We start from the raw sequence: 13,249 nt of genomic DNA on the forward strand, positions 1-13,249 counted from the left end.
GTATTATTCATCTCCACACTGCATATTATATACAAGCTGTTGTCGACAACTGTTGACGTTACCATGGAAGACCCGTGAAGATCCGGGATAGAATAGGTCTTCGGCAACCCATGCTTGCCGTAAAAGGCGACTATGCTTGTCGTAAGAGGGGACTAACGGGATCGGATGGTCAGGCTTGCTGACTTGGTTGATGCATGTCATCGATCCCAAGTGAGTGGATCGATGCTCATGATGTCCATCACTGGATTGTCTGGTCCAGACTTGATTATTTACAGACCGCCGTCATATAGATCGAATATTGCTTAGTGCGGTGTTAAACAACAAACAAACAAACCATGGAATATTGTTTTTTATTCGGAATCAGTCATTTCCACAAAATGGTTGGAGATAGAAGGCAAAGTTTAAAACAACAATGTGGGAATGGATGATCAGAGGTTTATTTATAAATAAAACGTGTACCACAAAAAAATGATATACTAGTATCGAAGGAAATAATGGATCATCGACACAGGGAAGCACGTTCGATTGTGTGTCAACATTGTGAGTGTATTGATGTTGAATGTTTGGAAACTGAATTAAACGTTGAATGTTTAGAAACTGTAATAACTTATTTAAACAAGCACATTAACTTTCTTTTTTTCCAATTCAACTACTTGTGCATATATAATTGGCTACAAAACACTTAACTTAATAAATCTCCACGCTAATCACGCTCAAGACAAACGGTGCATCTCGAGTCATGGATCTGTGACGTCACCTGTGTTCATATAACATAACATTATGGGCGCATCGAACCAATCTAATATCTCTTGAAAATGAGTAATTCTTAATTTGTAACCAACATGTATGGTATTCGACTTTCTTTTGTCGGTGAGAATATAAAAAATAACTGTATATTATTTGAAATTGAACAATGGAATATATATGATTACGCCATAATTATATGCATTGGATCTGTCAATCATAACTGTTGGTGCAAATTGCATTCTCTATATATTTACTATTTAGAAAGTGCGATATCAGTGATAAATGATTGTAAAATGCGTTATTTATATTGAATGATTGTAAAATGCGTGACCCATGTTGAATGGTTGCAAAATGCGTTAAATATGTCAAATGCAAATGCATTATCTGTGTTGAATGTTAGAACAGTTTATCATCCATATGTATAAATTGTGTGAATGTTGATGTTGAATGTTTGGTAAGCGAATTATATGTTGAATGTTTAGAAACTGTATTAACTTATTTGACAGGCAAATTAACATTCTCATCTTGGATTCAGCTACTTGTGCATATACATAAATGGCTACAAAACACTTACCTTAATAATATTCAAGAATGAATGACGGTCTTAAACGTTTTGACTCGTGGAAATATCAGGGCAGAATATGGTTCTTAATTTCTCCGATTTTCGCAAGAGCAGGCCATAAAATGAAAGGAATCCTATTCGGTTCCGGCGTCTCCATGGTTACAGAAATGCAAAGAATTGGAGACAAACGTCTTGTTTGGATAGAGCAAATGGGCGAGAGAGTGGTGCAATTCGGCTTATGTATTGAAGTCAGGAATAATACATATATTAAAAATTCCTGATAAATGACGTCGAATCTTGACTAGTCACACCAGTGGTTGATGGGGTGTTAATTTAAGCATAGTCCACCCCACCAATAAGGGTTTCGAGTGAATATATTGTGTGACCTTTGCAGCTTGTGTGTCATCGTTTATACATCGACGGCAGTGTTAGATCTTTGCCCAAGTTATCAATCACTTGCCTGTCGGTCCATACTATTTGTACATGAACCGCAGACCATTGTGACATAGTTGTTTTGCTGATTCCTGCGTAAAACAACATTCACCTGTAAACACTCCGGAGAAGCATGTGCTACTTGCGATACAGATCCGTCGAAATGGTAAATCACAGAAATTCGTAGCCTTATGGACAAGTAACAAGAACACCCCCCAAACAAACAAAGAAGAAAACACCCCCCCCCCCCTCACCCCCCAAAATAAAATAAAACAAAACAAAAAACCGAAAACAAACACACACACACATCCCCCCCCCCCCCCCCCCCCCCACACACACACACACACACACACACACACACTAAAAACAAAACAAAACAACAACAACAACAACCAAAGAAAAAAAAAAGAAAAAAAAAAGCAACAACAAAAAACCCAAGAAAAAAACCCCCAAAACAACAACAAAAAATATATTAAACTCTTGTAAAGATCCTAGATTCTCATTCCCGGTCATAGGTTTTCACAAAGATTACTAATATATTAATACGTACTTAATTTACTTTGCTGAAGCGTAAAGTAAATCAACATTTTTTGTTATTTCATAAACATTTTTGCTCAATCTTGACCAAATAGATACATTTACCGTTACATTCTCCCCAAGTTTACTTTCAGTTCCACCTGCATCACGTGACCTGGTGTCGGGTCATGCTGCTAATTATGTGTGCGTGTTTGTATGTACAACAGGTAATAGTTTGCTTGTGCCGGTGTTTGCGTAAGAACTGCGTCGATAAGTGACAGGGGCTGCCCCGCAATGACCCAACAAGACAGATCAATATATCTGAGACATGCGCAGTGCGTCCCTACCAGGTGAGGGGAGCGAGCGAAAGCCAAGCAAAGCGGCGCGAGTGAGATAGTCTGTCACATTGACACTGTTACCTACAGAGCTATTTGTGTAGTCACCGCCGTTAGCTAGCACACGGGCTTTGGAGCTAATGGATACGAGGGAGCATGGATACAACTAGTCGCGAAGAGGATCCAGGATTGAAATCTCCATTTGACATCGTGTTGAGGGGTGGATACCCGTGGGGGTTTAATCTTAGGGGTGGGGCCAGGGAGTGTACCCCCCTACAAGTTTGTGAGGTGAGTGGACGCTACTCCAAGGGGGGCAGGTCAGCTGATTTGATTAGAGCGCGTGGTGTCGTCTGACAGTTCGAAAGTTGATCAAACTTCTTTTTATGACTAAGTTATGTATGCATAATGTAAATATTTCATATACAGTTATCAAGATAACTTTATAGAACAAATTAACTGACACGGATATCTTCAACACACTGACAGTTTGTGAATTAGAAAATATGCATAAAATGTGTATATGTTATAAGATGTATATTTTGGTATTGCAGCAATATTTACTAAATTGCCCTAGGAAAACTGACAGCACTTGAGTTAAAGTAAATATAGCACTTAACTTCAAGGGAAAGTGATAGTATGCCTAACTTGGGTTGCAAACATATCTTAAAAAGATTGTTTCACACTTCTAATATGGAATGACTTTTTTGTGCTTGCCTGAAGTCCAACAAGGGTATGGTTTTGCTTCATGGGAACTTATATACTAATTTAATAAATAATAATGCCTATGTCTGAATTCTACTTCTTTGTAGATTGACATATATCAGTTATTGATCTCACATTTCAGGGATCACGAAGGTGTATTAATATCTCAGTCTGGATTAAAACATTAATATTATATTCAATGAAATTGTCCAACTGTTTTGTCTTAGTGAAATGTTTATTATTTCATATTCTTACCCTAACCAGTTTCAGATATTATGCTTTTACTATGAGTAAGGGGTTTTGTTCCGAGAATAGATAAAGCTAACACACTTTCTATAACTTCAATAGTACCTAAAATATTCTATTCAACAGTTTCTGGTCTATTGAAGCAACAACTCTACTTGCTTAAAAAGAGTTTGTAAAGACGTTTTCAGGGTAAAATGCATGACCTTTGCTGTAGGGTTTTATTATTCCGTTTATGGGCCTCTCGTGTTTTATTTGATCCCCCAAGCCCCTCATTGTCATTGGGCTACAACAGAATGTTCCCGTTTAAACATATTGGCAATGTAAATATGTTTTCGTCTCTGGTTAATTCAGGATTAACATAGCTTGAGGTTTGGAAAAACATAGGCAATACACTCTATGGTACATGCCTTAACATGGAGTGGTGTATATATGTTGTATTTCCCTTCAAACATACTTATATGATTATCAGGCTTCACACGACCATGTCTGCTACCACAGGATTGAGATTGTAAGAAATATATAAAAAACCCATGCATTATTAAGAGTTTTGAGCGTGTGATATGTTTATGGCATGGAATTTGACAGATATGTGTTAAGTTATTAAAAGCTTAAATTGTTTAGATAGCTGACTGGAAGGTGAATATCTAGACAGGGATTTATCTAGACCTTCACAGAGGCAGATTTTTAGCCTCATGTTTGCAGAAAATGTCTTAAAATTCCCAAACTGGAAGTTAAGATTTGCCATGTTGATTAGTCATAACTACTGTTATGGTTTTGTATTCACTGATAACAGGACCAGTAGAGCAGAGGTGGGATTTCTGTACTGAAGACAATGTTTTAATATCTCTGATTTTTTTTTATTATAGAAAATAAAAACTTAGAAAAATCCCATTTTGGCACAAATTAAATGTACACAATTTGCCTGCCAAGGGCACATAGTTTGGAATCAGATGGGTCCCTGCGAGGGAATTACCTGAGTACCGTGTATTACAATATATGTCTGCATTGTGTGTGTCGTCCTTTGAGTACACATATTGTTCATCGCAAGTTAGTTATAGATAATAATGAACAAACATGGATCAGCTGGAAAACATCGACTCTGAGCCTTCTTCATGAACATATACAGTAAGTCATGAACACATATACAGTAAGCACATGGTAAGTCATTAAGATATATTCAGTAAATCATGAACATATATGCAGTAAGTAATGAACACATATACAGTAAGTCATTAAGATATGTACAGTAATTCATGAATATATACGTAGTAAGTCATGAACACATACAGTAAGTATTTAACACATATACAGTAACTAATGATCAATTTAAGTCATTAAGATATACAGTAAATAATGAAATATATAAGTAATTCATGAACATGCATGCAGTAAATCATGAACATATATGCTGTAAATCATGAACATATATGCAGTAAGTCATGAACATATGTGCAGTAAATCATGAACATATATGCTGTAAATCATGAACATATATGCTGTAAATCATGAACATATATGCAGTAAGTCATGAACATATATGCAGTAATTCATGAACATGCATGCAGTAAATCATGAACATATATGCAGTAAGTCATGAACATATATGCAGTAAGTCATGAACATATATGCAGTAAGTCATGAACATATATGCTGTAAATTATGAACATATGTGCAGTAAGTCATGGACATATATGCAGTAAATCATGAACATATATGCAGTAAGTCATGAACATATATGCAGTAAGTCATGAACATATATGCTGTAAATCATGAACATATGTGCAGTAAGTCATGGACATATATGCAGTAAGTCATGAACATATATGCAGTAAGTCATGAACATATGTGCAGTAAGTCATGAACATATATGCAGTAAATCATGAACATATATGCAGTAAAGTATGAACATATAGGCTGTAAATCATGAACATCTATGCAGTGAATTCTTGTTACTGGTCCTTGGGAAAAACATTATCTAGAGTGTGAAATGATGTGGCTGCTGAACTTGGCTTGGAATTTATGTTGCCAAGAACACTGTGATGACATTGGTGTGTTTACTAAAACATACATTGGGCCTGCAGGGTAGCCTAGTGGTTACAGCATTTGCTTATCACAACGAAGACCCAGGTTCAATTCCTACATGGGTACTATATATATCTAGTGTCCCCGACTGATCTTGCTGGAAAAACATAATCACCCACTCACAGAAACACACATAATACTAATAAGGCAGAAGGTACTGAATAAACATGTCTGCTGTGTTTGTGGTCTGTCTGTCGTCTGCATAGTGCTAACAGTCGTTTGTATGTCCAGTGACTGAAATTCCCCTGAAGTATCAATTTGTTTAGGGTAGGTAGTCCTGCTAGTGGAATGTGTTCAGTCGATCAGTGTACATTGCTACACATAGCAGATGGTTAAAGTTATGTGTAATTTAATACATGGTAGCAGTATTATGGTTATATCGTGTCTTCTAAAGCAGGGTCAAATAATGATAAATAAAGCAGGATTCCGGACACTGGCACTACATTGTCATAAGCAATAGTTCATGAGGATCCTGAATTTGGATGTTCCTTGATTCTGAGTGAGTGAGTGAGTATGGTTTTTCCCCTGCTTGTAACAATATTCCATCAATATCACAGCGGGGGACACCAGAAATGGGCTTCACACATTTTACCCATGTGGGGAATTAAACCCGGGTCTTCAGAGTGACGAGCGACTGCTTTAAGCACTAGGCTACCCAACCGCCCTTGCTTGATTCTGATTTGCCAATCAGAAGTATCAAATGACAGTAACTACCTCTGGTTCAAAAAGCTGATTTGACTCCCGCATCATTGCAGAAGCTAACTTTTGTAGAAAAGTACTTCTTTCTCGGTCTTTGTCAGAAGACATTATATATAATAATAAATATAATTACTGGCAAAAGCACGTGGTTCCAACTTAAAATAAGAGGTATCTAATCTATGGTGAGACTACCTCAAATTTCACAGTAGGATTATCTCTATTTAATTGCTAGAGGTGAAACGATACATCGGTGCACTGGTGCATAGTGAGTTTTTATGTGCCGATACAATACATGATACATTTCTGCTGTATCGATACAAGATGATACACCTGCTAAAATACATTACTGCTTGTTTAATGACATCCTGGCGGTTTTGTCAGTCAAAAATTGCAAAATCAGTTGTAATCAAGTTCACTACTAAAAACAGCCGCAACGAACATGTGTCTACAGCTAGCTTTTCCTTTTGAACCTGCTCTCAAATATTTATAGTCAAGACATTTCCCGCAATTTGACGTAAATATGCATATCGCGATACATATATTGCATACCTTTGTATCATGACCTTGCTGTATCATTGCATGTATGAGTGTTTGTAAACATGTGAAATATAGAAAAACTTAATCAAATTGAAATTAAAACACCAAATAATACATTGTCATGGTGACCATAAGTCAGTATCTTGAATCAGGTCGGCTTCAAAGATTCCGCCAGTGCAAGTAGAAAACAATCTCGACAGGGAAAGCTTTTCTGTATTCCAACTGAATGTTTAATTTGGCTGTGTAAATTTGTGTCAAATTAGGAAGTCCTCCTGGCTGCTGCTGTCGTGGGGTGATTAATCATGCTCAGGTGTTGAGTCCTCCCAAGTGAGGGTTAGTCTTCTTAAGTGCACAAACATCTTCGCTTGAAACTAGGGGAGGGGTTTTCCTCCAGTATGACTGAGAATTTCTTAGGAATGTTGTTGAAAATCAACACCTTATTGTTGACATGCTGACACAGCATTATATACTATTGTAGTGTATTGGTAATATTTGTTTGTTTGTATTTTTGATAATTTAAGAATTGTAGCACCGTTTAACCCAAGGTGTAAATAATGTTGGTTTCTGGTTCCAATGACCTGTCTGATCCTATAGGCTAAAAAAATAGTCTTGGTTCTCAGGCACCGCTTGCATCATCATAAAGTTTGCTGCATGTTTCATTTTTATTTCCATTTATAAAAAAATAAAAAAAAATCCAACGGTAGTCAAATACTGTATTCCAGTATTTTACTTATCAAGGAATACATTTATGTAGGGAAGCCCTTTCCCAGGTTGATTGTAAACAACTGTTTATCTGGTTGCTGGTTACTAGTAATTAGTGTTTGGTGTAACATTTATTAAAGAATACATAAGGTTAGAATCGATACTTTTTACTTTGTGTGCAATTGTGATCAATACTTGTATCGAGAAGTGAAAAATCACGATCCACCGATGCATCAGTGTATAATCCCACTACTCGTGGTTAAAGCGTTCGCTTGTCATGCTGAAGACCCGGGTTTGATTCCCGACATGGGTACAATGTGATATTACTGGAATATTGCTAAAAGTGGCCTAAAACCAGACTCCCCCACTTACTTTTAAGCTGCATGTAATATAAACTGTGTATATTTGCCCATAGAAATATGTTGTGTATCTGCTTGTAAAGAAAAGGCTTATGTAAACATCTAATTTACATATATTCAATTTCTGATCCAGTGTGTTCTAAAGGTGAAGCTAGTGGGATGTCGTGATGAAAGGTTAAATTGTCATGAAATGAATAGCGTCATGCTCCGACCAGGATATGGAATGAGGAGAGTTAAGATTTGAAGTTTTCATTGCTACTGAAATGAAATGAGTTTTAGAGGTGGGTGGACGTGATTCTCTGACAGCTGGTTAACCATATTTCTTACTTGAATCACAGACTCATTCCAGTTGGTTTCTGCAGTTGGTAGACAAAACAGTGATATTATTTACAAAGCCAGATCATTTTTTAAAGTGTTTTATTGAGTTTTGTGCCAATAATATCAAATCCAGGATAGGAAATAACTGACAACTGACTGGCAGGTTATATATAAATTTCCATGTCCACATCATTATCAGTGATTCAAGAAGCCAGCTGCAGTTTTAACTGCAAGGCAGAATGACTTTCATGTGAGTGAGTGAGTGAATGAGTGAGTGAATGAATGAATGAATGAATGAATGAATGAATGAATGAATGAATGAATCTTCAGAAAGTATCCACTAACAACATTTTAAAAGTTTATTATTTTATGTTTTCTTGTGTGCAGGGTTACCATGAATACTGAAAAGAATGCTTTTTTATGTGATATTTGTTATAACCACATTCATCCTGTCCTGGTCGATCACTGATCAATAAGTGGTCAATTTTTCAGCCATCAAGCACAAAGTATGGCACTTATAAATGTCCATTTGTGTTAATTAAGTCATAGTTTCTAGTTGTGACCTCAAAATGAATTTAAACTTACCTTCTGTAAAACTGGTTCTGCAATACCTCCCTTTTATACATTACATCAATGATAGTAGGCATAGTCTTGTTCCTATGTTGTTTAAAACATTTCACTGCTTTAGTTACATTAACATATCAGCCTGTATAGTTTAGCATTAACTCTATCCTACTGACAAAGGCCTAGGGAGTAGGCCTGAAATGTCATTTCAAACAATAAGTAGGTTGTTATCCATAGAAGTTTCATGTCTTTACATCTGTTCAGTTACAATATACAAGTGGTGCTCCCTGACGAATTGTCCTACATCCAAATGTCATTGTAATACTGGCCTCATGGCCACATATACAAAATGAATCGATCTGTCTGTCTGTCTTCCCAGGCTAAATATTCTCTTCAGATTGCCAAATGAGGATTTAGAGTTATATAGTTTTTGCTATCAACATGTTCATTTATGGTGAAATTTGAACTCCGCCAATGAAACCTGATCTAACGTGACCAGATTTTAATCAGACCCAAACAAATACCCAAAATTATCTCCCTTGATCAATAACTTGCCTATCAGGTTTTGCTAGATGTTGTGTTTAAGGAAGGTTTTTCTGTCTTTAAAACTTAAAATCATGTCTCATTTATCGTTCTTTTATATCTCAGAATAGTACCTGCCTTTAAAGAGGCCCATTTTGTAACAGTGAGTGGTCCCATTGCTTGATTGTACCGCTTGCTGCAGAAAGGCTATTGTCCCCGAACAAATGCTTACTTCTGTGTGAAGTCCATTGACAGTGTGTAGTCGTCTGTCATGTCCATGGTGAAGGTCGTGATGAACTCTGATCACATGTCCCTGTCAAATGCTATTAGCTCCATTGTCCAGTTTGACTTGGACGTGACTTCTTGTGGAGGGGAGGGGATGTCATGGCTTGACCGTCCTGACCTGGCTGTTACAGCCCTCTGGATACTCTTATCATCATGATAGCAAAGTAGGGCTGGGGCAAGTCCAAATCTACTACCTGGGTACCCGACCCCCTATTACCCGACTCACCGGGTACCCACTGTAGGTGGAACAAAATGTCTGATTATGAAATTGTTTTACCCCGCCTGGCAAATACTATTTAGATACCTGTATCAAACAATCAGATCATGTGTACACTGAAGTTGACTAAAACTTTATCTTTGCTCAAACATATACAAGTCAAAAGGAATGTGTGCATCATCAGAAAGAAATGCAAACATTAGCGACTTGTAGTGTAACGACTGAGCTTTAGTGAGTTTTTGTCATTAAACAATATATCACGTGACTTGCCACGGGTCTGGGTAGTACTATGGGTACCCGGGTCCTACTCAGGACATACCCAACCCGAGTACCCGGTTATCCTCCAAGCCCTATTGCAAAGGAATGTACAACTAGCAAATTTTGGATAGGAATAGCAGGGCTGCAACTTAACCTTTCTGAAACATTTACTAGCCTGAAAGAAAAAGCACCCCTAAACAGCATGAAATTCGACCCGCTCTCAGTTTTGCTTTTAACAATGAGTGAGTTGGGTTTTACTTCGCTTTTAACAATATTCCAGTTATATAACAGCATGTCAGCTTAATGTGGGAGGAAAGCCCGAAGTGATGCAGGTCTCAGATGTTTACCACTTCGGTGAAACCCACGAGCACGGGTATGGTTGCTTTAACAAACTGACTTGGGTTATTGTGGCTGTCTTCTGGAGTGTGCTGTGTAGTAAGGCTCCTTTTGATTGTAATAAAGATACTCAACCCATTCACAGCTTCGTTTGAGGCCAGATTTGGGAGGCACATATTAGAAGCTGTTCAGTCAAATGACACTTTGGATTGAGAGAAATTCTGTGCTGTTAGTTTGGTTTGTTTGTTTGTTTGTTGGTTTATGCTGCACTCAGCACTATTCCAGCTATATGGCGGCGGTCTGTAAATAATGGAGTCTGGACCTGATAATCCAGTGATTGACATCATGAGCATCGATCTACGCAATTGGGATACGATGACATATGTCATGTGCTGTTTGTGATAATCAAGGTGATATTGATGTCACTGCTGAAATGAAGCTATGGTGGCGAATGGGTCCAGGGTATTTAATGTAATAAGGTGGAGATATGATACACCATGATAATGGAGGATTGGTTGATTCTGAGTCATCGTGCTTGGATGCTGCTCCTAACAACAATCACTGGTTTATCTGATCTAGACATACATATTAGCAGGCAGACGTCATTAGGAGGAGTATGGCTGAGTGTGGCATTAAGTAAGAATGGTGCCGAAGCGATATTTAGGTGTTATCTCATCACAATCATTCCCTCTTTCATCTTCCCGAGGCAAGGGATTTAACTGACTGTAAAAGTCCAGTTTCCACCCTTGCATAACTTGGCTGGAATTTCTGAGCTCACCAGTGTCTATTATGAGTTATGTCTAGTCTATGTCCCTTCTACTGACCAATCAGATTCCACCTCTCATATCTCTTGCATAAGGTCAAATAAAATGGCGTCGCCAAGTGAAGACGATCTGATTGATAATCAACTTCTATATTATAATAAAACGGGTCTTACTCTGCGAAGTGCATCAAATCATGTGACCACCTTGATTAACAACATAAAAAGGTTTGAAAATATCTGTTGACGCTAAGTTGTTGGTGCACATGCTTTGCAAATCCTAATCAACCGAAATCTGCACAACAGTTTACGAACCGGATGTCAATTTTGTTACATGATTTTGATTGGACTATGCATAGACTTGTTAGTCAAAATATCAATCCATAATACCAGCCTAGTTCGTCAAGAGTGGAAACTGGATGTTTATAGTCAGTTCACTCCCTTGCCTCTGGAAGATGTCCCTCTTTCTTCCCTGATGAAGCCAGTCCAAATATCGGGTCCAGTGTTTATGCAGGGTCAATAAGCAGCTAGCCACAATGGCTGTTTTAGGTGTGAATGATAGTTTAAGTCAATCCTCAACTGTGACCTAGCTAATTGGCTTAGATCTGGCAAATGAGTTCTCAGTTAGTTCTGTCCATGTTTACACAGTAAGAGTTCTTAAGTTATTTTCTTGAGAATCTTGTGCAACGATATTTTGTTACTGAAGCTTTTGTTATATTTGGATTACTGATTATTTTCAAAACAGTGGTTGAATAAATAAGCATACAAAATTCAAAAAGATTTATTTTAGTAATTTTAGAAGTGTGGTAGGTTGGAGAAATGACAAGGATGAAAGAAATATTCTTCATGTACTTTGAGGGTGTCTGTGATTGACAAGTAAGATCATTCAAATTTCTGTAAGATTACTCGTACGTTGGGAAGAAAAATACATCATATCTTTTACATTTAGGTTTTATTCCAATTTGTGAATTTTCTGTCATGTTGAGTCTTTCTCTTTTATTATTTTAAAACGAAGTACGTTACATGAAAATGGGCTTCCACACAGGGTAGCAGTGTGTTCCCTTCTCAGTGCCCCTATAGCCTCAGTGGTCCAGTGGATAGAATGTCTGCCTGGACTAATACAAGCAACCACATGAATGCATGTCACTGTGAGTGCACTAATCTTGAATGTGAAGTTAAACCCTATTTCCTCTCATTGCTACAAAGCATTGAAGCTTCATATGAATCACCTCTGTTCACAGCACATGTATTCCGAAACCTTGAAGAAAATAATATTAAAAAACATATTGTTGACTTTCACCATACAAGTATTAAACAACTGAACAGTTCGAAATTCTGTACAACAGTAATGAATGCATCAGACTGTTCAATGTGACAATATAACTGTTTGTGTGGATGCAGGGTTTTACGAGATGCACAAATGTGGAGACGCACAAATGTGGAGACGCAAAAATGTGGAGATGCACAATAATATTCATTGTACCTAGAGCGCATCAAGGGCAGTGATGGGTGTCTGTTATTTCATCCATCAATCTTGATTGTGTCCACATGATCATTGATGCATTCCATGCTGTAAAGCACTGCACCGTTTCATTACTTTACGGGACCCTCATATTGCACGCAAGGGCCCTTAAAGTTGATTATTGGGGGTCCCGTGGACCCCAAGTTGTGTAAGTCAAGGTAAAACCCTGAGGATGGGTTGTCACCCACAGAACTGTCCCTGCCACTGATGCCCAACCCCCTACTCCTGTCTGGAGTGTTGACAGGGCAATGTGGTGAGGAACTGTGATGTAAGACCCATGTTGACTTGCCGGTGGAAGGTCACATGACTTGAACAAATAGCAATGTCCTCAGGAACCTGTGTGTACACCTCTAGGAAGAACTTTCCAGCATAGATCCGTTGCAGGGGAGCCAGTGATGTCCTGTGTTGTACAGACTGGTAACCATACCGCGCCTCACAGGCAGCTTGGCTTGAATACTCCCCAGGGAGCTGAGAATGAATATCGATGCACACTATTCCATTGACTGTGGTAATGATGTCAAAACGCTTAGAGCATGCTGATGTACAGC

The 13,249-nt window shown here is 37.9% G+C and overlaps 1 protein-coding gene across 1 annotated transcript in view; it reads left to right on the forward strand.

Annotated features, from left to right (window-relative positions):
• The first annotated feature begins 2,679 nt into the window (after positions 1–2,679).
• The window catches only part of LOC139449916 (uncharacterized), a 219,076-nt gene continuing 208,506 nt past the window's right edge, over positions 2,680–13,249 (forward strand). The window contains exon 1 of the mRNA XM_071231523.1: positions 2,680–2,880. Coding sequence (XP_071087624.1) covers positions 2,749–2,880 — 132 coding nt within the window. The 5' untranslated portion in view covers positions 2,680–2,748. The remainder of the gene's footprint in view (positions 2,881–13,249) is intronic.

This window comes from Haliotis cracherodii, unplaced genomic scaffold (genome assembly GCF_022045235.1).
Source record: "Haliotis cracherodii isolate W230 unplaced genomic scaffold, xgHalCrac1.p SCAF_8, whole genome shotgun sequence".
NCBI classification, from domain to species: Eukaryota; Metazoa; Mollusca; class Gastropoda; order Lepetellida; family Haliotidae; genus Haliotis; species Haliotis cracherodii.